The 26,252-nt window shown below is 48.1% G+C and overlaps 1 protein-coding gene across 1 annotated transcript; it reads left to right on the top strand.

The window, feature by feature from the left end:
• LOC147637258 (uncharacterized) lies at positions 1-26,252 on the top strand. The gene is made up of 7 exons (XM_086800877.1): positions 1-133; positions 365-565; positions 845-911; positions 1,019-1,353; positions 25,064-25,205; positions 25,341-25,466; positions 25,563-26,252. Exons 1-7 carry the CDS (start codon positions 55-57, stop codon positions 25,939-25,941), a joined length of 1,329 nt encoding a protein of 442 aa, XP_086657003.1. The 5' UTR covers positions 1-54; the 3' UTR covers positions 25,942-26,252.

The raw sequence follows: 26,252 nt of genomic DNA on the forward strand, positions 1-26,252 counted from the left end.
GTAGTTTTCTATTGAACCCATTGAATCGTGTGTGCGCAAGAAGCTGCTGTGGCTATGGCGGACGATCCAAGGCAACCCCTCCTAACGGCTGGCCCTTCTGCCCCTCTCTTTGCAGATTTCCAGGCTGCTCCTGCTTCAGGCACGTCACAAACTTTCTGTGCACAATGCGTCGTTTAGCGTCAAGATTTTCAATAACTAGAATGGTAGATTAAAGGAATTGATGCATTGTAGGCTTCTCGGCAATCTCTTCATTAAACTCTAGAATGGTAGATTAGTTAAATATGGTGGTAATGATCACATTGATAGACATTATCACATGTGTAGATTAAACTTTACGTGTACTGATGAACCCATCTCTGCATACATTCAGTGGAGAAGGAGGGCCAACTCTCTGAGTGGGCCCAGTATGAGTATGTGAGCAAATCTCTGCGCAAACCCGGTGCTGTTGAAGCTGACACTGCAGTCAGTGGCGACGAAATCCGCACGGCCGCATCTGTCGATCCTTATCCTGTGTGGATCTATGGTGCCCTCATCACTCCTGAAGATCCAGCAGAAGGTGGCTCTGGTAATGGACACATCCCATTTTTGAGGTCAAATCTCATGTTTGTTGTTGTCGTCCTCCCTAATGATATCAGCATTCAATTCATTTGATTTAATACTGTGTGTGTGTGTGCGCGCGTGCGCGTGCACGTGCTCGCATATGTGTGTGTGGATGGATGGATGGATGGATGTGTGCGTGCATGCATATTTTGTTTGCTTGACAAGGAGCCAGGAGCCATAGAGTTGAACTGTAGGTGTGTTTCTTCTCTTCAAATGGAAGGCTGTAAATTTCTTGTGTCTTCAGGAAGAGGAGAGCCTTTGACAGGTCCAAGTACCCCAGCACCGCAACTTCAGGATGAGGGTCAGAGAAGGTTTTGAATCTGTTCTTTTATGAAATTCTAACTCAGTTTCTATCACATGCTTGTGCAAATTGACTTCTTAAAGTGAGGATTTTTTGGATGTTTTGTTGTTGTTCCAGTGTGCAGGTCTTAGAAGAAGAAGAGATAAGAGAGCTGCTTATTGACCATGTGGGCCACCATTGCTGCTGGGGTCGGTTCCCAGCCAGGAGATGGGCCATTCAGAAAATAGAGGATTGCAATTCGTATATCGGTACACTGGAGACATTCATTGAAGAAAGGGATGTGGTTGATGAAGTTGAACCCTATGCAGGAGGGATTGTTGATGGAAAAGATGGTGGTAGAATGCTGGGTGCATGGGAAGTGGATATGAAAGCAGAGTTTCCTCTACTCTTTGTCTCCAGAAAAGAGGCTCGAATAAAGCTTCCACATTCAGAAGTTGTGGAAAAATGCCAAGGTATTTTGATATGAAACTCCTCATATTTGTATCACAATGTAGAACATCTAGAAAGGCATTGCATTTGTTGCAAGAGAGAGAGAGAGAGAGAGAGAGAGAGAGAGAGAGAGAGAGATTGTATTAAACGCTCTACGGAAGACCCAAAGGGTCTATGAGTACATATGGTCCATGAAGTATTGCATGTCGGAAGCATGAAAAAAACAAACATCTACCAAATAAAATGAGCCCATGGTAGATGATTGGGTCCTAGACGGAGGGGGTAGAGTCTCCATTGCTCCTTGCACTACCACTACGGATCATTTGCCAAGGGTCCTTTCCCTAGCCAATATGATTGTAGATTAAGCCATAGAGGATTTGTCATCAAGCTGAAGCTCCAGCTCCCCTTGTGCCCTTCGCCTTGCCCTCCACCTCTCCCCCCTCGGATGCTTAGTGCGCACCCCCCCTCCCCCTTTTCTCTTGCCTGTCCTCTTGGCCGCCAAAGTCTTCCTTTCTTAATGGTGACTTACATGAGGAGGTGTATGTTGAACAACCTCTAGGTTTTTAGGTTCCCGGATATGAGGGTAAGGGGTACAGATTGCACAAAGCCCTTTATGGTTTGAAACAGGCACCCAAGGTGTGGTATGATAAGATTGATGCATTCTTTCTTTCCCTTGGATTCCAGAGATGCTTTGTAGATATAATCTCTATGTCTTTGCTCAGGATGCTTTGCTTTGTTTGATTGTCTTATATGTTGATGATTTATTGATCACTGGCTCACATCTTGCCGAGATTGAATAGCTCTGGTCAGATTTAGCTCACCTTTGAGATGATTGATTTAGGACGTCTCCACTACTTTCGTGGGATTGAGGTCTATTAGTCTTCTGATGGAGTGTTTCTTAGCCAGTACAGATATTTGCAATAGCTCCTGGAGACATTTGAGATGACCGAGTGCTATTTAATTTCTTGTCCAATTGATCCTAACTCCAAGCTCTCCCATGATGATCCCTCTCCCCTTTTCGAGGACAGTACACAGAACGGGAGGCTTGTTGGTTCTCTTATTTATCTGACTTTGTTACATGCGAAAGCTCTAGGAGCATAGTCACATGGGATGCGAAATGGGGACGGGGAGCAGGGACGGAAAAGATTGAGAATGGCCATTCCCTGTGACTATAGAGTGACATTGGATGGGAATGGGAACGGGAAGAAGCTGCCATCCCCAACATTCCCAAGGCTAAAAATGCCCATTCCTTGTGACTATGTCTGGGAGTCTTCTTTGAGCCCTAAACACCATCTGGGAACATGTTGATGCAAAATGCATGCAGAAGAGAGAGAAGAGAGAGAGAGAGAGAGAGAGAGAGAGAGCTGAGTATTCCATATATTTCATATGGTACAAAAAGGTACAAGTGGTCTTCCAGCCCTTTGGCTGCCTTCCATGAAAAGGTATAACACCTAGTCTAAGCCTATGTTTAGACCCAGCCCCAAGCTAGGGCTGAATGAGTCAAAACGTTGAGCATTAATGCTATTTATAAGCTGGAAAAAGACATAATAAACTGGTCGGCCAGCTAACTGGACAAATATCACACTATTTGCTGCAGCCGACTGGATTTCCCCCCTGGGTATGCTGGCTGGCAGCCCTCTATGTCCAGCAACAGTCCATCACCTGCCAAAACTAGCAACACATGCTCCTAATCTTTGGTTCTGATTTGTCTTTATTTGGTTGCTCTCCTCAGTAATAGCTCTGTTTGTTGAGCCTGATGCTCTGATACCAATGTTACATGCGAAAGCACTGGGAGTCTTCTTGCAGCCCTAAACACCATTTGGGAACATGCTGATGCAAAATGCATGTTGAAGAGAGAAAAGAGAGGGAGAGAGAGATAGCTGATTATTTAGTATATTTCATATGGTACAAAAAGGTACAAGTGTTCTTGTAGCCCTTGGTTGCCTTCCATGAAAAGGTACAACACCTAGTCTAAGCCTATGTCTAGACCCAGCCCCAAGCTAGGGCTGAATGAGTCAAAACGCTGAGCATCAATGCTATTTGTAAGCTAGAAAAAGACATAATGAACACCATTTGGGAACATGCTGATGCAAAATGCATGTAGAAGAGAGAAAAGAGAGGGAGAGAGAGAGAGCTGATTATTTAGTATATTTCATATGGTACAAAAAGGTACAAGTGTTCTTGCAGCCCTTGGTTGCCTTCCATGAAAAGGTACAACACCTAGTCTAAGCCTATGTCTAGACCCAGCCCCAAGCTAGGGCTGAATGAGTCAAAACGCTGAGCATCAATGCTATTTGTAAGCTAGAAAAAGACATAATGAACCAGTTGGCCAGCTAACTGGACAAATATCACACTATTTGCTGCAACCGATTGGATTTCCCCCCTGGGTATACTGGTCGACAGCCCTCTATGTCCATCAATAGTCCATCACCTACCAAAACTAGCAACACATGCTCCTAATATTTGGATCTGACTTGTCTTTATCTGGTTGCTCTCCTTAGTAATAGCTCTAGGCTCAGCAAGTGCGTGTCTTGCACATGACAGACTTACACTAGGCTCGACATTTCTTACAGTGTCAAGTGTTATCAGTCAGTTTTCTTCCGCTCCTCGACATTCTCATTGGTAGGCCGCTTTGAGGGTTCTTGTTCGGTACCTTGGACAATGGTCTCTCTTTCAAAGGAGGCAATGAGCTTGTTGGATACTTTGATGCTGATTGGGTAGGTGATCAAGATACTCGACGACCCACTTCTGGTTATTGCTTCACTCTTGGTTCCGGTCTTATTTCCTAGAGATCCAAGAAGTAGAATACAATTTCATTATCTTCTATTGAGGCGGGGTACCGTGCTTATCTGGATACATACTGCGAGTTGTTATGGTTGTTCCAAATGTTGAGCAATCTTGATGTACTCTCGGATTCTCTGATCCGTATTCTTATGGACAGCCAAAGTGCCTTGGCATTGGCTCGAACTTTATCCTTCCATGGTAGGTCTACCTTCACTTCGTTTGTGAGCTGGTTGCTGACGGCATCATTACGGTGGAGTATTGTCCTTCTCTGAACAACTTGGCTGATCTCTTCACCAAACCTCTTCCTCAAGATACTATTGATCAACTCTCTACTCGTATGGTAGTCGGACCCCGTGTTGGAGCTGAGAGGAGGTGTTGGACATGTCACTGGTAAGCGAAAGCAGAGGGCGTTGACAGATGCGGTCGCTAGCGTCGGGCAGGACCCGCCGGCGGCCTTGGATTAGCACGGAGGGCGCAGGACGGCGGCAGCGGCTATACACGTCCGAAAGGGACCAGCCACAGGCGAGTGCTCGGCGTTGGTGTTGGACCAGGGTAGCTGTGGGCTAGCAGCTGCAGTCGTGAGTCAACGGTGACCCGAACAAGCGACGGCAATCGTGAGTCGACGGCGACCCGAACAGAACGGCTGTCGACGGAACAGAACGGGCGTGGTCGACGACGAAGGCCGATCCTGAAGTGTGACGGCGCGTGCTCGGGATGGCGCGTTTGTGAGCGGTCGGAACGTGAGGGGCGACGTGTGGACCGTCGACGGGTCTGGCCGGAACGTAGTTGACGGAGTTCCCAAGTACTGACGGACGGACGACAGGTGGGAGGCACGGAGGCGGCGCTGGGACGGCGGCTGCAGAGGAGACTGCTGCCCGCGAGGCTGGGCGGAGGTGGTGGGCTTCCCACTAGTGCCGTCCGTTTCTGGCGGCCGGACGGTGGAGCAGAGGCAGAATGGGCGGACGGAATCCACGGACGGACGGCGATGGAATTTCGCAGGCGACGGAAAAACACAGCGTCGACGGAATTTCGCAGGTTTCTTCCAGCAGCAGAATTTCAGGGCCAGCTCCCAGCTCTGATACCAAATGTTGGCACACTCACACACACAAACCTGCACATTAGGGTTAGGTGCAGGGTAGAGAAGCTCACACACAGAAATAAGAGAGAGAGAGAGAGAGAGAGAGAGAGAGAGAGAGAGAGAGAGAGAGAGAGAGAGAGAGAGAGAGAGCCAAGAGTGTGGTATCCACAAAATGGAAGTCAACCCTTGCATGTGTGCCACATCCATATAATATAGAAGTACAAAATATTATATGTTGTCCTTTCACACTTGATGTCCAAGGGGAAAAACCACATGGGAAAAAGTGCCCTTGGTTAAGCCCTGTTCACACATAGCACTACCATAAGTGAGCATATGTCTGCAGGGAATAGGGAATAGGGATCTTGCACAATACAGCACACTGAGCAAGGAACAGGCCCCGCCCCCTTTCAGGAATTTATTCAGGAACAATCCATAGGCACATTGGCAAGGATCAATACAATCAATGAAGACAAAACAAACAAATATGCCGATGTAGGATATCCAAGTCGATGTCGATATCTTTGCCTAGGTATGAGATCTCTGATGTCGAGCACACCACGGGGATGACCCACAAGTATCTCTCACCGGGCTAGTACCAAATCTAATATCCAAATCCAATGAATCCAAGTCCAATGAATCCAAATCCAAGTTCATATCCAAGTCCAAGTTCTAGTTCCAATCCAAATCCACGTCCAAGTTCCAATCCAAGTTCAAGTTCCAATCCAAATCCAAGTCCGAGTTTTAATCCAAGTTCTAGTCCAAGTCCAGATCCAAATGCAAGTCCAAGAATCACTCGCTCATCCCATGAGTAATCTCCACAACGCCTACAGCCTTGTTGATGAAGAAAACCATCAAAAAGCTCTTTCTAGCAAGAAAATTGATATAAAACTTGTTTTAATGGTTTTTGGGCGATAAAAATCTTCGAAAATTTGTTTTTTAGTGTTTTTGGAGCAGTTTTAGGGTTTCTAAAATTTTTAGGATTTCAAAAATTTTCAATCCGCACAGCTCGTGCAGTTTCGTACAGTTGTACGGACAAATGATGACATGGCACTACAACCAATGAAGGCACTCTGAATTAGCAGGCAACGATGAAAAACTCCATGGTTTGGTTCATAATCAAGAAGATGATTTCTGAGCTTCAACAGAGATGGCAACACCTTAAAAATGAAGAGGTTATTCTCCAACTTGATGCTCAAGAGAGGCTCATGCTTCTTTTATACTTGAGAGGGTCCTACGCTTTTTGCCAAAAGCTTATCCATGCTTTGCTTTTGCCTTTTTACTCTTTTCTTTTTCCTTTTTGCTTTTCAATAATAAAATATTACTCAACTTTTGTCAAAGTTATTTATCTTTTGGTTTTCTAACTTTAGGGCCTTGCTTTTTGGCCTTGGAGTTGCTTTTTGGAAAAGCGGCTTTTAGCTTTTTGGTTTAGCTCAGTCTCCTCTTGCTAGTGGTGCCCCTAGCTCGTGGTCAACCTAGTTTCACTTTTTGCTTTTTCTTGCTTTTTGACCAAAACTGGTGCTTTTTCTTAATCAAACCTTATGGACCATGTCCCCATGTCCTCTTCCACCTATCTGGTGTCCGGGCATGGGTTTCATCATGAGAAATAGAGCTAGGAGGGCCAAATAGTTACAATGACTCTTTGAAAGCTCCTCGAAAACTAGGAAGCTAATCTAATCCTCCTCCCTTTGGGGTTCGGAGATATACCCACTTCAAAAATCTATTACCTCTCGAGTTCTAGCTTTGACTGCAGCACTCGCGCAACGATACCTATTCGGAAACACCTTTTGTGTCTCCTAGGTCCTCATGTCTTGGAAGCTCTCCTTTACTCGATCTTGGGCTGCTCCATAGCCTTAGGCGATTCCTCTACGATCCTTACCCATGGGCGCATTGCCACCTTCAAACATGTCACCATCTTGATGAATTCTAATGTCCTTTGCTCTCCCTGAAGCCTTCTTGCTCCATGTCCTTGTTGATTCCAAAAGTTCGAAGCTACGATCGTCCCCTTCAACTTTCTACTGAAGTTTTGAATTCTACTCCATCAAAGCTTCATTCTCCTCTATCGGAGATTCTTGTCAAGGGAGCAGCCAAAAGAAGCCATTTCCTACCTCAATTAGACGTAGGCTAAGACTTTTGTTGATCCTAATCTACATGCAACCTACGCAAAAATGGGCTCAAAACGCAACAATGTGAACCCTAATTTTGACTTTGCACATTGAAACTAGGGCTGAAAACACTATTCCAAGGGCTGAGTTAATGCAAAAGAGAAACCCTCATACCCTAATTCACCATGCACACACTCTACCTAGGATGACCTACATGCTCTGATACCAATGTCACATGAGCGATGCAGCAGAAAGACTAAAATATAGATTAATGCTAACCAAACTTATCTTGCAAACGCACGAAAGACAAGGGAAGATAGACCTAATCTACTAAATATTGCAAAACATGAGTATATACAATGATGAACATGGTTCTTGACTTAGATCTTGGTTATCCATACCTATCTTACTATTGCATACAAAGGTAACTTGCTGATTCACAACTTTGTGATGATCTCCAGATGTTTCCTTGCATTAAGGGCTGAACACTGCAACATACAGTTGTATTTACCCTATATGTGTGCAAGAATGCTAAGATGAGATGCCTAAAATGAACTCTAAACTAGCCTTTTATAAGGTATTATGATGCTGGTCAGGCCAGCCGTTTTATGACTTCAACATAATACATGCAGAGTTTGGGGTAGTCCCACTAGTCATAGACGCTCTCTTCCATATCATTACTTACATTCAGCATGTATCTTCCCTGGACAGAGACCGTCTCCCTCGCCTAGCACTAATCTTCTATGCAACCGTATCATGAGAGGGAGAGGGGTGCAGGAGAGACAGGCCAGACACCCTCCATCTCACTGAGAAGTTGGCTGCCACCCTTACCAAAGCAGGTATGGTACGCGGAGGTAGTTAAGGTACTCGGAGGTAGTTAAGGTACTCGGAGGTAGTTGATTGGTTTCAGGCACATGGATTGCATATGGAGGATTGCAGATGGATCATATCCCCCCATTTCAGTACAACCTAGACTGCCACACCTCGATCTCTTACAAGAGGAGATCAACTGGATCATCCGGTTGGATCTACTTGGCCTACACATACGCCAGACTTGAGTGTCATCATCATAGATAGGGACAAAACGTGAGTTCTACAGAAAGCATTTTTTGAGACTCGCCGGGGATGGATTCTTTGATATCCTGAGGTACATGTAGATTCACGTGTCACATGTTATGGATTGGTCAGCGAATCTCAATCGCCTCGGCAAATCTTTGGAAGCCCACCCCCGGGCGACCCCTGATAACTACGTTGCCATATCATCAGCGAACTCAGAATCAAGCAGCTCCTCCTATGCTCGGATGGGAAGACGCAATCCCTAAAGTCCAGTCTCCTGGGCGGAGAGAAAACTGCTCATGGCCTCCGTGACAAATAGGAAGAGATAAGGCGCTAGAGGACACTCTTGCCGGATGGTGCGAGAGAGCGAAAATCTGTCACCTCTAGCTCCCTAAATAAGAACCTCATTGTGTGAAGCCAAGTAGAGTCCCAATACACCTTGGACCCACTCCTCTCGGAAACCCATCCTGCACATCGTCCCCTCCAGCAAGCCCCAATCTACTCTGTCATAGGCTTTCTCAAAATCAAGAAGGAGAACTACCATATCCTGCTGATGCATTCTGGCCAACACGGTCACCTCCCAGAAGGTGAAGATGTTGTCTAGAATACTCTGATCCTAAACGAAGCCCGTCTGTGGAACATGAATCAAGTTGAGAAAGGGTTGTAGTCAAGCCGTCCCTAGGAGGGTGATGGGTGTCCATTGCCGAATCTCCAGTCTGTCACCACCCTCGGAAATGAAAGTGTATCAAACCCTCAGACAGCCTCTCCGGCATGGCTCCCGTGACTACAGTACATCATGAGCTTGAGAGGGGATGTTGAGATTCAAGCTCGATGTCAGCTTGTGTCAGTTGCACTATGTGCTGGCATGTTAGGTAGTAACATGTGTGAGACATAAATGACCGCGTCCAGTTGGTCATAGTGTGTGGACATTAGCTAGAGTTAGTAGTGTGTGGACACAACACAGTGTGTGTGTTGTAGATTATGGATTGTGGCTTTATGCATTGTGTGAGAAGGGAGATGGCTTCCCTCTATGGTTAGGGTTAGCAATATACATTAGGGTTTGCTCCTCTGTGTGTGTCTCCTCTCCCTCTACCTGTTTTTCATCATAAAGGTGGGGGATAAGGGTCTGAGTGCGCTCGAGCTCCAGCTCGGCCTGCCGACAGCCCTCCGCCGCCCTGCAGACCTCCTCGACATTTGCAGCTACATGTGGTCCTCATCGTTGAGTCTCCAGTTGCTGGCTCCCTCCAATGCTCGTTAGCTCTATTCGTCGACTGTCTGCTCCAAGCCTGCTGCCCTTGTCTGAAGGTATTTCACTGTACAAATTTTTGGTCAAACACAAATACAAAATTTACAGCCATTCCAGTGCAGGTCATATGCAGATTTTGCAGGCACTTCTGTGCAAGTCAGATTTTGCAGGCACTTCTGTGCAATTTGGGGGATTTATCAATTTCAGGACATTTTGAAAAAATTGGGCATTTTTCTTTGCCTGCAATTTGGGGGTTTTCGAAATTGAGGTCAAAATCAGCAAATTGAACCTCTTTCACTTGCAGAAATTTGGGGCTTTTGTGAAAATTGGCCAATTAGATGCACATTGAAGCGATTGGAGTGTACAAAAATTGGGGATTTTCAGATTGGAGCATGTAATTGGGCATTACAGCTGCGATTTGTCGCGTATGTATACACATTGTGTGTAATTGGACAATTTGGTGCAGGTTTACACTTGCTTTGGTTTGCAGGCATACATTTGCACAGGACATTTGGTTGCTTGGCAGTGCACATTGTGCTTGGTTTGCTTGCAGATATATTTTGTTGACATGGCACAGAATGCTACAGATGTATTTGGTGTGCTCACCTAGGAGAACAAGCTGGATGGATCTAACTACTCTCTCTGGAGTTTCATGATCCGTAATTTGCTGGTAGCCAAAGGGCTTTGGGGCATCGTGTGTGGTGATGACACACGCCCACATACCATACAGCCAGCCACGCCTCAAAGGGGAGGTGCTCGAAGAGCTCTTGATGTAGATCTTGCTCCCACACAAGAGCAGAAGAGATGGGACTCTAGAGATGCACAGGCCATGTCAATAGCCCTTTCGGTGAAAAGGACTATTATTCCGCACATTTGTTCTTGCAAGACATCGAAGCTTGCATGGGACACATTGGAAGCAATGTATCAGGTACGCAACGAGGCAAGAGTTGCCTACTTGAAGAGGCAATTGGATCTTCTTTCTATGGATGAGGGTGACTCCATGGCAGATCATCTCACCAAAGTGAAAGATTTACAGGAACAATTGCTCAACATTGATGAGGTTATCCCAGACAGACAGATGGTCACCAACACTCTTCATTCTTTACTGCCTTCCTACTTGGGTTTTCACACCTCTCTCAACCTCTCAATGAGAGGAGGTGTTGATCCCGTCACTTTTGAAGAGCTCGTGGGTTTACTCTTGCAAGAAGAGCAAACAAGAGCAAACTTATCGAGCAACCGTGGTGGAGAAAAGGCATTTACAGCCAAGGATAAGGGTAAAGCAAAGAGCTTTAGGCATGGGAAACAACAGTCTAGCAAGGCTGGTCATGGACAGCCCTCTTCTACTGGTGAAAAGTCTGACAAAGGGGATGCAAACAAGCCCAAAAAGAAGGGCAAATGTCACTACTGCCATAAGCCTGGACACTACATCAGTGAATGTAGAAAGCGGATTGCAAAAGAGAAAAGGAAAGAAGCAGGCAATGCAGTAGCAGACTCTTCTGATGACAAAGCACAGCAACCAGCTAATGTAATCCAGGAAGAGTACACTTTTTTGGTCACATGCACTAGTGACACACCAAGTGCTTCAGACACTGATATGTCTTGCATTGCATCTGACAGACAGAATGCATCATGGTATTTTGATAGTGGTGCTTCGAGCCACATCACTTCATGCAAAGATGTATTTCAGCACTTGGTTTATGCTTCAAAAGGCCGCACTGTATCATGTGCAGATCATACCACATATCCAGTAAAGGGAATTGGTAATGTCATACTTATTGCAGCCAATGGTGCCAATATATGTATGAAAAATGTATTGTATGTTCCAGGGATAAAGAAAAATCTGCTCTCTGTCTCAGCCATAAACGACCAAGGTTTGAAAGTTGAATTTGAAGACGGGAAGTGTTTGGTAAAAGACCCATCAAAGGGTTATGAAATAGTCACTTCTGGAACACGATACAAAGGCTTGTATAAGCTGGACAGCTATGACAAGTGTACTTATGATGCAAATACAGTGGCTGCCCACACTCCTACTATGCATGATGCAGAGCTATAGCATGCTCGTTTTGGGCATGTAAATTTTCAGAGTTTGATGCTTTTGCAGAAGCATCATATGGTTGATAATATGCCGCCTCTTGAGTCTCCACCAAGACATGTATGTGAGGGGTGTATTTTGGGAAAGATGCAACGAAAACCATTCCCCAAAGATGGAGCTGTTAGAGCTGAAAGTAAATTACAGCTCATACATAGTGATGTATGTGGTCCGATGCGGACACCATCCATAGGGGGGCATCTTTACTTTGTCACATTCATTGATGACTACTCCAGGTTTGCTTGGGCTTACCCTTTGAAAGCGAAAGCAGATGTGTTTACATGCTTTCGACACTTTGTAGCAATGGCTGAAAATATGTGTGGATGTAAAGTCCAAACACTCCGCTCAGATAGAGATGGAGAATACATGTCAAATGCATTCAATGATTATATGCTTCAAAAGGGCATCAAACACCAATGTACTGTGCCTTATACACCACAGCAGAATGGTGTACTCGAAAGGAAAAATAGATCTCTCATGGAGATGGCAAGATGCATGGTGAAAGCACAAAAATTGCCTCACAAATTTTGGATGGAAGCTATAATGTCTGCAACTCATGTGTTGAACAGGTGTCCAACAAAAGCTTTGAAAACCATAACACCATTTGAGGCTTGGTATAGCCGAAAGCCAACAGTGGATTATATGCGTACATTTGATTGTTTGGCATATGCACATGTGCCAGAACAACTCTGAACAAAGCTAGATGACAAAGCAATTAAATGCATTTTTGTGGGCTACAGCAATGAGAGGAAAGGATACCGTCTTTATAATCCAACTACACGAAGGATTTTTGTCAGTAGAGATGTGGTATTTGCTGAAAATTCAGAACAGCCCATGTACAGCTTGTATAAAAGTAATGATACAGGCATACAGGACATGTTTGATGGACTTTTACCCATTGCAATTAGGGGAAATTCAGATCAGCCAGCTCTTACACAAGAAAATCCACATGTAGAACATGTGGAACAGCCAGCCATTCAGCCCCCTTCTGTGGAAGAAGTGGAACATCTTGTCAGGGAAGAGCAAACAGCCATAGACACAGCCAAGTCAGTGCCAAGATGGTTGCTGAAAACTTTGCAAGAAAGCAAACTTGCAGCTCCACTCAGGTAGAACAAGGGCTAGTTTCAGCCATGCTTTGAATGTACATCGTGGGGAGTCTGCATTCGCAACGGGTGGTCTCTTTGATTCAGAAGAGCCTTCTTCTTATGAAGAAGCACATGAGAATGAGCATTGGGTGCAAGCTATGCAAGCTGAAATTTCTTCTATCATGAAGAACAATACATGGGATCTTGTGGAATTGCCTAAAGGCAAACATGTAATTGGAACAAAATGGGTGTACAAAGTCAAAAGAAAATCTGATGGTACTATTGACAGGTACAAAGCAAGACTTGTGGCAAAAGGCTACTCCCAGAAAAAGGGAATAGATTATGATGAGACTTTTGCTCCTACTTCGAGAATGACCACAATAAGATCTGTGATTGCATTGGCTGCACATAAAGGATGGAAAGTGCATCAATTGGACATCAAAACTGCATTCTTAAATGGGGATTTACAGGAGGAAGTATATGTAAATCAGTCCATTGGTTTTGTAGTTCCTGGTGAGGAACATAAAGTATGGAGGTTGCACAAAGCATTGTATGGGTTAAAGCAAGCTCCAAGAGCTTGGTATGATAAGATACATGCTCATCTAACCAGCCAAGGTTATGAGAATAGTCCAGCTAAAAGCACATTATATGTGAAGAAAACCGATGCCGATATTCTCATAGTCATCTTGTATGTAGATGACATGCTCATTACAGGTACAAACAAAGCTCAAATTTCAGATTTGAAAGCTGAATTTGATATGTCAGATTTGGGAGCCTTTACACTACTATCTCAGCATACAGTTTATGCATACAGATGATGGCATTGTTATGCAGCAAACTAAGTACATAAAAAGTTTGCTAAAAGGGTTTCACATGGATGAATGTAAGCCGATTTCTACTCCGGTAGAACCAGGTGTACGGCTTACTATGCATGATATTGGAGAGCCTTTTGAGGCTGGCATTTACAGCCAGGCAGTAGGATGCCTCATTTACTTGTGTAACACGAGGCCAGACATATCTTTTGGGGTGTCTTTGTTGAGCAAATTCATGCACAGCCCAGGCACAAAGCATTGGCAAGCAGTCAAACGCATTTTTCGTTATCTTAAGGGTACCCTGGATCTTGGTTTGTTCTATCCCAGGGGGGGCAGCTTGCAGCTTTATGCATAGAGTGATTCAGATTGGGTTGGTGATTATGATACCAGGTAATCCACCAGTGGGAATTGTTTTTTTCTTGGCAGTTCATGCATATCTTGGTTGAGTAAAAAGCAACCCACTGTTGCTACATCTACTTGTGAGGCTGAGTACAGGGCAGTCTTTACAGCTACAGTAGATTGTGTATGGTTGAGGAGACTATCGGCTGATCTTCGTGAGTGTCAGCAGACACCCACCACCATTCTCACTGATAGCCAGAGTGCTATGGCCGTGGCACGAAATTCAGTATTTCATGCACGTACCAAGCATTCAGTATTTCCCCTATCGAGGCCGGTGAGGGGTCTACATGCCACTGTCTCTGATGAAAGCCGACCACCCGCACCCTCTGAAGAATACATCCCTGGAGCCCATCCAAATCTAGTCGTGTCCTCTGAAGCTGGCCACCCTCTCCCACCTCGAAAGTGAGTGGGGCGACTCTCTCCGCTGTGCCGCAGACCGCTAGAAGGATCTCATGCCGAGTGAAGACACCCATCCACTGTGGAGGTGGAGGGTCTTGTACTGGGGTCCGCCACTCCCGGGGGATGGCCGCCTCAATGTCCTGTCTCATCAACTCTCTGCCCCTCATCCTACTGAGTCTCCTCTCCTGAGCCTTTAGAGGCAGCTGCTGAAAACCTATCCAGTCGTCTAGGGACTGGGTTGGGCCAGAGCTCAGCGGGCCCCACGACACGTGAGACCGCGATCCAACCATATGGCCACTGGGGAGACGAATCAAGGGGTTCCAGATCAAAGGCTGCCTCAGGCGCTCCTCATCGGTGCCCGGGGGAGTCTGGAAGAGTGACGGCCTCAGATGCGCCCAGGCCCTCAGAAGGCTAGCTGCAAAACGCTCCTCGAAGCCAAGGCCCACTCCTCTGGATCGCTGCTCTGTAAAGATCCACCTGATGCTGGGGGTCCAGGGGCCGCTAAGAGAAGGGGTGCGGCTGAGCATCCTGGAAACAAGAAACTCCTTCCACGGCTCAGCGCCTGGCAGGAGGCCACGAACTACCAACTTGCCAAGCAATGCTCGGCTTTGGCAAATAGGATCAACAATGCCCAGGCCGCCTCTCTCCCTCGGCTGAGTGATCACCGCCCATGCCACCTTGGCCCTGGCGGGCCGCCCGTCGCCATCGGACCAAAGAAAGTTCCTGATGAGCCTCTGCACCTGGCCAATGCACGCCCGAGAGAAGGCCCAGCAAGAAGTGATGTACCACATAGTAGCAAGCAGAACCTGGTTGGCCACAACTACTCGGCCAGCCAGAGATAAACGAGCGGTACTCCAATACAGAAGCTTCTTCCGAATGCTCAGAAGAAGGGGGGCTATCTGCTGCTCCGGAGATATGTCAATGCCCACATAGCATCCCAAATAACGTACTGTAGTGCCGGGGGGCAGCCACTGAAAACCGTCAACTGGCCTCCAAGTCGGGGGGGGCATAGAGCTGACCCACAACCCACACGACTTGTGCCAGTTGATCAAAGCGCCCGAAGCTCTGCAAAACCTGTCCATGGCTAAGGCGAAGCGGCGGAGGTTCTCCTCACCTCCCTGAAGATAGACAGCAGTGTCAGCCGCAAACTCCGAGTCTAGGAGCTCCTCCGAGGTGCGGATGGGAAGCTGGAGGCCCCGCAAACCTGTATCCTGTGCCGTCAAAAAAGTGCTCATGGCCTCCGCCACAAAAAGAAAAAGAAAGGGCGCCAAGGGGCACCCCTGCCGCACCGAGCACGAGAGCTGGAACCTCTCTCCGCGCACGCCCTGTATCAGCACCTGGCTATGAGCCGATGTGTAGAGTGTAGAGACCCCACGGATCCACTGAGGGGGGAAGCCCATCCTCTCCATAGTGCCTTCCAAGAAGGCCCAGTCCACCCGATCATATGCCTTCTCGAAGTCGAGAAGGAGCACTGCCAGATCCTCCTGTCGAAATCTAGCCAGAGCCGTAGCCTCCCAGAAAGAGAAAATGTTATCCAGAATGCTCCTATCCTGGATGAAGCCTGTCTGCGTGGAGTGGATGATGTCCGGAAGGTGAGGCTGAAGCTGCCTGCTGATCGCCTTAGCTAGGACCTTGTAGGCCGTGCCTAGCAAGGTGATCGGTCTCCACTGTCTAATCTCCAGTCTGTCTCCTCCCTCTTTGGGGATCAAGTGGATCAACCCCTCTGCCATGCTGTCCGGCATGACTCCTGACTCCATAATCTCCTGGAATGCCAATCTGAAGCCCCTATGTAAGAGGCCCCAGTACCTCTGGAAGAAAGCCACCGAAAGACCGTCCTCTCCTGGGCATTTGCCCCGAGGTAATGCCTGAAGAGCCTCCTCCAGTTCCGTATCCGAGAAGGGGGAGAAAAGGGAGTGCTGCAAATGGGCCGGCACAACCGGTCTCGTGAAGCTCCAGACTGCCTCCCGAGCCTCTCTCACCCTGTCATCTGCTGGCTCAGCAGAGAGAAGATCCCTGTAAAAATCTGTGGCTATAGCCCGAACCCTGGGGGGATCCACCACAACCTGGCCATCAGCCTGCCGAAGACGCCTGAGACCCTCTCGTCTGAAGCGAGGCCCTGTCGCCTCAAAGAAATCTCGAGTCACTCTGTCTCCAGCCTGTGTCCAAAAAGAAGCCCGAGCATGGAATCGGAACTCCACCCTCCTCTCCTCGATGGATCTGATCTCAGTGCGAGCTGACTCCATCTGCTCTGAGATCCAAGGGCTCGTAGGATCCCTCTCCTGGAGTCTCTGGAGGGACTCTAGACTCCTCCGTAGGCTCCTCTCCTGCTCTCTGAAGGCCTCCAGCCGGTCCAAGGCAGCCTGTCTGAGCATCTGGCTGATCTCCTGCAAGCCACTGGCAAGATCGCTGGCTGCCGATCCTCTCTTGAACTGTAGCTCCTGCGAGACCTGCTCAACTCTGATCGCAATCTCGGGCTCCTCTATGAGACAATCTGGAATCCGGACGCTCTGGCCCTGCTCTCCTCTCGTGGGGTCCTCGATCTGGAGAAGCACTGGAAAGTGGTCTGAAAACGAGGAGCCTGTAAGTATGCCCACTGTGCCACCTCTATGACAGGCCCACTCATCAATGTAAAACCTGTCGATGCGGGAAAGGTTAACTCCTGTGGCCCGTCTATCCGAGCGCGAGAAAGATAGACTCCCCTGCAACCTGCCAAACTCCGGGAGAGTCCACGGATCCTGGCCTCTCACCTGTAGCACTAGTTCCTCCCAGGCAGCGAGCTCCGGCCCATGAATGGTCTCCTGGCTGCCCCCCATCCTGTCCTCTGCATCCTCCAGCATGTTGCAATCCCCTCCGAGGCACGAGTGGTCTGCCAAGGGGAGGGACTGCCTAATGGTGCTCCAGAACTCGGCTCTCCCGGTCGCCCCATTAGGGGCGTAGAAGTTGAGGAAGCCAATGCGGTCTTCCCCAACCCGAAGGATGATCCACTGCGCACGACCCTGGACCAGAATGCCAGAGTCCACAACCTCGGATAGAAGCTGCTCGCTGACTGAGATGCATACTCCACCCTGGTTCCCCTGGGAGCCATATGCCGGTGACCAAAAAGTGTGACTCCTGCCTGGCAAGATCTTCCCGCAGGTGCGGGTATGCCCGGCAGAAAGGTGGTGCTCCTGGATGAAAAGGATATCTATGGGTCCTCCAACGAGAGCCCTCTGGATCTCCTGGCGAAGTCTGCCCCGACCAATGTAGCAGCGATGTCCACCGAGACCCTGGATGTTCCATGAGAGGATCCTCATGGATGAGCTATGGCAAGTGAAGCAGCCTCCACTGGCTCACCCCTCTCAGCCGGCCCGGATGATCTGCCCTCCACTCTGTGAGTCTTGGGCGCTGGCTTGGAGGGAGAATAATCACTGTCTGTCCGGGTGCGGAGTCTCTCCAAAAAGAGGGTGACCTGTCTCTGTGTCGAGCCCCACTCCGCCTTCGCCCTGTCCAGGGCATAGGCGTGAGACCAATCCTCTGCATATATGTATCTAAAGGTAGGCTGCACCCTCGGGGCGGCATGGAGGAGAATCAGAAGCACCGCCTCAACTGAGGTGTGGACCGGATCCGCCCGCCAGTCTCCTATACCAAACAAGCTCATGCGGGCTGAGTGTAATCGGGTCTGCAATAGGTCCGTGAGCCCCAGGTCACTGAAGTGGTGAGAAAACTCCAGTATCTGATCACGCAAAACTTCCTCTACAGAGTTGCAATCCCATGCTGTGTCTGGGGCAACACTGAGAGGAAAGGAGAAAGCCACCATGCTGCTCACCACTGAGGGAGAACGAGAGGGATGGCACACCACGCAAACTCGCAAGGGCGCGACCAGTGTCTCGAATGGGCCAGCGTCCAGCTGGAGGCACCTGAAAAAACCGTAATCCACTGGTAGCCCCATCACTCGCGGGGGCCCCCCAGGGGAGGCTGGAGAGAACTCTGTGGCGGGCGAAGCAAGGATCGCCATCTCCATCGGCCCGGAGTGGCGGTGGAATAGCCGCTGGACTGAGCTCTGGCCTACCCAGCTGCGCTGCCCCGGGGCAGTGGGTGGTCTGGCGAAGTATCCTGGAGAGGCCGAGGGAGGGATGGGGGCTCGCGGCGAGGAGGGGGGAGAGCGAGGAGAGGATGGAGAGGCATCTGCCAGAGGATAGGTGTCAGGGGGGGCCGCCGGGGGAGGCGGGAGGGGGGGGGGCTGGGGGGGGAGAGGGGAGGGTGGAAGGAGTGCTCTCCGGGTGAGGGGAAGGGGAGCCGGGGGTCGAAGAGTGCGGCCCAGGATCCTCAGGAATCTGCTCCAAGGAGGGGGCGGGGCCCCCCGCGGGGGGGAGGCGGGAGCGGGGTCTCCACGTGGGAGGCTCCACCAGCGGCCTCAACGGGCACTGAGTCTGAATCCTCGTCCATCGGGGTGGGACCTGCTGGCCGCCTATCCCTGACAGGAGCATAAGTGCGGGTAGGTGCCTGTACGCCAACCGGAGTCGCCTGTCTGCCAGCCTGTCCGCCAGCCTGTGCTGCCTGCTGGCGTCTGCGACGGACCCTGTGGGCCGGGCGTTTCCGCCGGCGAACCTCCTGCCATCCGCCAGCCTCCTGGGACTGCGCGGCATCCTCCGCCGGGGCCTGCTCGTCAGATGATGGCGCTTGCTGTGGCGAGCCAGGGATGTCCGGTCTCTGAGGTGGATGGCCACCCCTCGGGTCTCCTGCAGGGGGTCCAGAGGCGGCATAGCGTGAAGGATGAGCCCCCTTGCGGGGACAGGCGCGTGCGAGATGGCCCATCTCCCGACATGTGTAACACTGGCCGGGGAGGCCCGAATACTCCACGCGCTGTATCATATGTCCTCCAGAAAGACAAGGGAGAAGGATCGTCTTCGGGAGGGACTCCGGTGACGGAACCACAACCCGAATGGCCGGGAGTCCTACTGCCCGAGCAATCACTGAAGCCGCTGTCTGAGGCGTCTCCACCACTTGCCTGAACGCCTTGCCAATGGATGACAAGAGGGGCAAGTACTCCCTACAGAGTCCAGGAAAGCAGATAGTGACGGGGAAACCTGTCGCGCCTGCTAGCGGGTCAGAAGCGGGGTCGAAACCATGAGTCCATCGCACCAGGAACGCCCGGGATGAGCGGAGGGCAATGGGGCTCCGAGCCAGCACCATCTGAGCTGCCTGTGGGGACTCGAAATCCACCTGGTAGTAGCCACGTCCCAAAAAATCTACGCTGACGATCTTGGCGGGCACGCCAACAAGGCTGCCTTGCAGAAGGTCGCGAAGCTCTCTCCGCATCGGACGGCTACCCACTATCTTGCAGACCAAGGAGGAGGCCTTAAGAGCGGAAACTGTTGAAACAAACAACTGAAGATCTTCAGCTGTGAACTCCAGACGGAGACCGGAATCGGCAGGGTTAGTCGGAGCGGCTTCCATGGAGTCCTCCAGAGGGAAAAGGCCAGAAACCGGGGTCACCAACGGGAGGGACACAGCCCTGCGAGGAAAAAAGAGAGGCGGAGGGCTACAGGATAGCGGGGGCGGGGCGGGGGGGAAGCTGAGGCGGGGAGGAGTTAGCGGTGGGCGGAGGGGCGAGACGAAAGGGAGGAGAGAGAAGGCGGAGGAGGGAGAGGAGGCGGAGGAGAGAAGAGAGGCGGGGGAGAAGGAGGCGAAGGGGATAGAGAGGCGGAGGAAAAGATGACGGGGGAAGGAAGCAAGCGGCGGGGGGAATGGTCGGGAAGGCAGCGTGGAAGGTGGCGAGGGAAGAGAAGGCGGGGGGAAAGAAGGCGGAAACGAGGAGGGAGGCAGGGGAGCGAAGGCGGGGGAGGACGCTAGGCAGAAGGCGGGGGAGAGATGGCGAAGAGGGGCGCAATGAAGGAGGCGGGGGAGAGGACGGAGGAGAAAGCGGTGGACTGGCGGGGGGGAGAGGAGGGCGCGATGGCGAGAAGCAGCGGGGGGGGGGGGGGGGAGAAGCGGAGCTCGCAGGCCAGTAGCAGACTCTTCTGATGACAAAGCACAACAATCAGCTAATGTAATCCAGGAAGAGTACACTTTTTTGGTCACATGCACTAGTGACACACCAAGTGCTTCAGACACTGATATGTCTTGCATTGCATCTGACAGACAGAATGCATCATGGTATTTTGATAGTGGTGCTTCGAGCCACATCACTTCATGCAAAGATGTATTTCAGCACTTGGTTTATGCTTCAAAAGGCCGCACTGTATCATGTGCAGATCATACCACATATCCAATAAAGGGAATTGGTAATGTCATACTTATTGCAGCCAATGGTGCCAATATATGTATGAAAAATGTATTGTATGTTCCAGGGATAAAGAAAAATCTGCTCTCTGTCTCAGCCATAAACGACCAAGGTTTGAAAGTTGAATTTGAAGACGGGAAGTGTTTGGTAAAAGACCCATCAAAGGGTTATGAAATAGTCACTTCTGGAACACGATACAAAGGCTTGTATAAGCTGGACAGCTATGACAAGTGTACTTATGATGCAAATACAGTGGCTGCCTACACTCCTACTATGCATGATGCAGAGCTATAGCATGCTCGTTTTGGGCATGTAAATTTTCAGAGTTTGATGCTTTTGCAGAAGCATCATATGGTTGATAATATGCCGCCTCTTGAGTCTCCACCAAGACATGTATGTGAGGGGTGTATTTTGGGAAAGATGCAACGAAAACCATTCCCCAAAGATGGAGCTGTTAGAGCTGAATACATAGTGATGTATGTGGTCCGATGCGGACACCATCCATAGGGGGGCATCTTTACTTTGTCACATTCATTGATGACTACTCCAGGTTTGCTTGGGCTTACCCTTTGAAAGCGAAAGCAGATGTGTTTACATGCTTTCGACACTTTGTAGCAATGGCTGAAAATATGTGTGGATGTAAAGTCCAAACACTCCGCTCAGATAGAGATGGAGAATACATGTCAAATGCATTCAATGATTATATGCTTCAAAAGGGCATCAAACACCAATGTACTGTGCCTTATACACCACAGCAGAATGGTGTACTCGAAAGGAAAAATAGATCTCTCATGGAGATGGCAAGATGCATGGTGAAAGCACAAAAATTGCCTCACAAATTTTGGATGGAAGCTATAATGTCTGCAACTCATGTGTTGAACAGGTGTCCAACAAAAGCTTTGAAAACCATAACACCATTTGAGGCTTGGTATAGCCGAAAGCCAACAGTGGATTATATGCGTACATTTGATTGTTTGGCATATGCACATGTGCCAGAACAACTCTGAACAAAGCTAGATGACAAAGCAATTAAATGCATTTTTGTGGGCTACAGCAATGAGAGCAAAGGATACCGTCTTTATAATCCAACTACACGAAGGATTTTTGTCAGTAGAGATGTGGTATTTGCTGAAAATTCAGAACAGCCCATGTACAGCTTGTATAAAAGTAATGATACAGGCATACAGGACATGTTTGATGGACTTTTACCCATTGCAATTAGGGGAAATTCAGATCAGCCAGCCCTTACACAAGAAAATCCACATGTAGAACATGTGGAACAGCCAGCCATTCAGCCCCCTTCTGTGGAAGAAGTGGAACATCTTGTCAGGGAAGAGCAAACAGCCATAGACACAGCCAAGTCAGTGCCAAGATGGTTGCTGAAAACTTTGCAAGAAAGCAAACTTGCAGCTCCACTCAGGTAGAACAAGGGCTAGTTTCAGCCATGCTTTGAATGTACATCGTGGGGAGTCTGCATTCGCAACGGGTGGTCTCTTTGATTCAGAAGAGCCTTCTTCTTATGAAGAAGCACATGAGAATGAGCATTGGGTGCAAGCTATGCAAGCTGAAATTTCTTCTATCATGAAGAACAATACATGGGATCTTGTGGAATTGCCTAAAGGCAAACATGTAATTGGAACAAAATGGGTGTACAAAGTCAAAAGAAAATCTGATGGTACTATTGACAGGTACAAAGCAAGACTTGTGGCAAAAGGCTACTCCCAGAAAAAGGGAATAGATTATGATGAGACTTTTGCTCCTACTTCGAGAATGACCACAATAAGATCTGTGATTGCATTGGCTGCACATAAAGGATGGAAAGTGCATCAATTGGACATCAAAACTGCATTCTTAAATGGGGATTTACAGGAGGAAGTATATGTAAATCAGTCCATTGGTTTTGTAGTTCCTGGTGAGGAACATAAAGTATGGAGGTTGCACAAAGCATTGTATGGGTTAAAGCAAGCTCCAAGAGCTTGGTATGATAAGATACATGCTCATCTAACCAGCCAAGGTTATGAGAATAGTCCAGCTGAAAGCACATTATATGTGAAGAAAACCGATGCCGATATTCTCATAGTCATCTTGTATGTAGATGACATGCTCATTACAGGTACAAGCAAAGCACAAATTTCAGATTTGAAAGCTGAATTTGATATGTCAGATTTGGGGGCCTTTACACTACTATCTCAGCATACAGTTTATGCATACAGATGATGGCATTGTTATGCAGCAAACTAAGTACATAAAAAGTTTGCTAAAAAGGTTTCACATGGATGAATGTAAGCCGATTTCTACTCCGGTAGAACCAGGTGTACGGCTTACTATGCATGATATTGGAGAGCCTTTTGAGGCCGGCATTTACAGCCAGGCAGTAGGATGCCTCATTTAGTTGTGTAACACGAGGCCAGACATATCTTTTGGGGTGTCTTTGTTGAGCAAATTCATGCACAGCCCAGGCACAAAGCATTGGCAAGCAGTCAAATGCATTTTTCGTTATCTTAAGGGTACGCTGGATCTTGGTTTGTTCTATCCCAGGGGGGGCAGCTTGCAGCTTTATGCATAGAGTGATTCAGATTGGGTTGGTGATTATGATACCAGGTAATCCACCAGTGGGAATTGTTTTTTTCTTGGCAGTTCATGCATATCTTGGTTGAGTAAAAAGCAACCCACTGTTGCTACATCTACTTGTGAGGCTGAGTACAGGGCAGTCTTTACAGCTACAGTAGATTGTGTATGGTTGAGGAGACTATTGGCTGATCTTCGTGAGTGTCAGCAGACACCCACCACCATTCTCACTGATAGCCAGAGTGCTATGGCCGTGGCACGAAATTCAGTATTTCATGCACGTACCAAGCACATAGAGATTCATTATCACTATGTCAGAGAGAGGCTACATGCAGGGGAGATCAGTTTATCTTATTGCCCTACACAGGATAATGTTGCAGATCTATTCACAAAGGCTTTACCTCGAGATAAGTTTGAAGCTTTCCACAAAGCTTTGGGCTTACTCTCATACACAGAGTGATCTGCTACCTTGTACAGGTTCACACTTCCACTACAGGGGGGATTTGTAGACATATGCTCACTTATGGTAGTGCTATGTGTGAACAGGGCTTAACCAAGGGCACTTTTTCCCATGTGGTTTTTCCCCTTGGACATCAAGTGTGAAAGGACACTTAACATATAATATTTTGTACTTCTATATTATATGGATGTGGCACACATGCAAGGGTTGACTTGCATTTTGTGGATACCACACTTTTGGCTCTCTCTCTCTCTCTCTCTCTCTCATTTCTGTGTGTGAGCTTCTCTACCCTGCACCTAACCCTAATGTGCAGGTTTGTGTGTGTGAGTGTGTGAGTCCAACACCCAACATTCCCTTCTCCCTCTCCCCTCTTTATATCTTTTATCTCTTGGACACGTGGTTGAGTTTGTCACTGCACGCCCCGTTGGGCTTACAGTCTCCAAGTCCTATACGGAAGAGGATGAGGCTATATCTCTTGTAGAAGATCCAGTAACCGAGTCAAAGAGCTCGGAGATTGAGACAGTGGACATGGGGTCGAGCATACAATTGGAATGGAAGAGAAGTCCAGTAAAGTTGCACGATTTGCCATAATGCTCCAAGTTTAGCAAGAGGGGATCACATGTATCACGCATGTGAGTTAGCTGGACATGCTTCCTACTTGCAACTGCTTTCTAGGCAAAATGCATGCCAGAGTATGGCCTGTTTGGGGCTGTTTTCGTTGGGCAACAGGCATCCGGAGGTGCCGAGGACTTGCACCAATAGTCACAATATGAACACAGTTCATGACCTTTTTGAACACACGTGACCAGCATCATGACACCCTATAAAAGGGTATTTCAGATATCATTTAGGCATCTCAGTCCTGCACACATACAAGGTGGATACAACTTCTGGAAGAAGTCCTCAACCATTAATGCAAACATCTGGAGATCATCATCATCACAGAAGCTGTGAATCAACAAGTTATACATCATCCAAGATCCAAGTTCAGCATTGTAAATAGCATGTATTGCAATATACAGTAGATTAGGTCGATCTCTCTTGTTTCGTGTGCGTCTGCAAGGTTAGTTTGATTAGTGTTAATCTCTCATGTGCTTAGCGTTAAACTTTGTTTTAGCCTTTCCGCTGTGTCACTCATGTCACACTCCTTCACACGGTAGGCTGTTGGGAGGGTTCTGCAGGAATGTACAGGAGGTCGGAGACTGTTCAGATGCTGCATGCTGTAGGGGGAGGGGCTAAGGAGGACTGTATGGATGATGCAGATAGTACATGCTATATGGAACAGAAGTAGACTGTCCAAGTGTATTTCCTGAAGGCACTTGAAGGCAGTTCATGATGGATCTTAAGCTAAGATTTCAGTGTAAATAATTTCTGTTTTCAATATTGTTCACAGGTTGTTCAGGGCGAGGTGAACTGCCATGTCCCAAATGTAATCCAAATCCAGAGGCAGGCCATTATATAGCAGGTCAGACGACCACATGTTCGGTGTGCCGTGGAAGAGGTCTCATTGCGCACATTGACGGCTCTGATACTATGTAGGTGTTTAATCTTTCCTCTGGTTGTTTTTTATTTCAGACTGGTGTCTTGTTATCAAACAATGTGTTAGACTTGAAGTGTCCTGAATGTGGTTACTGCTGGCTCTAAAGCTTATGTTTTTGATTGCTTGGCAGCTGTAAGAACTGTAAAGGGGAAGGGAAACTCCCTTGCTCAAGCTGCAATTCACGCGGTCTTATCAAATGCGAAAAGTGTCGTGGAGAAGGTGCCTTACTTCAAAGAAAGATCCTTGTGGTCAGATGGTGAGAAGCCTGACTCCATGCTTCAAGTCTTACTTTTGTTGGTGTTTTATATATGCTTTCTGTTTGTATATAATCATGTGAAATGTATGGTACTAGGAGGACAATACTGCATAAACGCGTTAGTGCAACGAAAAACGCTGCCTCTGTCCCCGATGATGTTTTTCACAGAGCAAAAGGAGTTCAGCTATATCAGAGCCAAAGCTATCAGTGTGAACCGGCCTACTTTCCCAGGTCACCTGGTCTTGGTAAATTTTCTGCATCTATAATTGCAGAGCGTGTTTCTATCCCTCCGGCTGCTCGTGTGATTTGCGAAAGACACCAGATCAGCCTAGTGCCAGTCACCAGAGTGGTCATGGGCAAGGGAAACAGGTCATTCATGTTCTACATCATCGGGTTGAGTCGGGAGGTTTATTTGAAAGATTATCCAGCAAGCAAGTGTTTGGGGTTGTGTTGTGGAGCATGTTCTATCTGCTGAAAAGCAGAAATGACAGTCATGACAGGTTTGGAAGTTGGATTATTGTTTTGGAGACAACCCAGGTTTATATTGCTCGTGGCATGAGGCGTGTCGTGTGATGGGATTCCTGTTTAGTACCAACTACCTGGTCCAGCATTTTGGACTAGGACTACTGTCAACTGTTTTTTTTTGAAAGACCTCTCTTTGATGATCATTGATATGTATACTTGTTAATGGTAAGTTTGGTCAGTCTTAAATTTTTTTTGGTTGGGATGAGGTTTAAACAGGCACTTATCTTACTTGTTTGAACAGGCACTTATCTTTTGGAAGAC

The sequence above is a fragment of the Cibotium barometz genome, chromosome 7, assembly GCF_041138505.1.
Source record: "Cibotium barometz isolate CiBa-2024 chromosome 7, ASM4113850v1, whole genome shotgun sequence".
Lineage (NCBI taxonomy): Eukaryota > Viridiplantae > Streptophyta > Polypodiopsida > Cyatheales > Cibotiaceae > Cibotium > Cibotium barometz.

Bases quoted from the DNA above. Each gene is read 5' to 3' on its own strand.
- LOC147637258 (XM_086800877.1), top strand. From the start codon at position 55: ATGGCGGACGATCCAAGGCAACCCCTCCTAACGGCTGGCCCTTCTGCC. The intron at 134-364 runs CTTCAGGCACGT...ATCTCTGCATAC, and splicing joins AGATTTCCAGGCTGCTCCTG to ATTCAGTGGAGAAGGAGGGC. The intron at 566-844 runs GTAATGGACACA...TTGTGTCTTCAG, and splicing joins TCCAGCAGAAGGTGGCTCTG to GAAGAGGAGAGCCTTTGACA.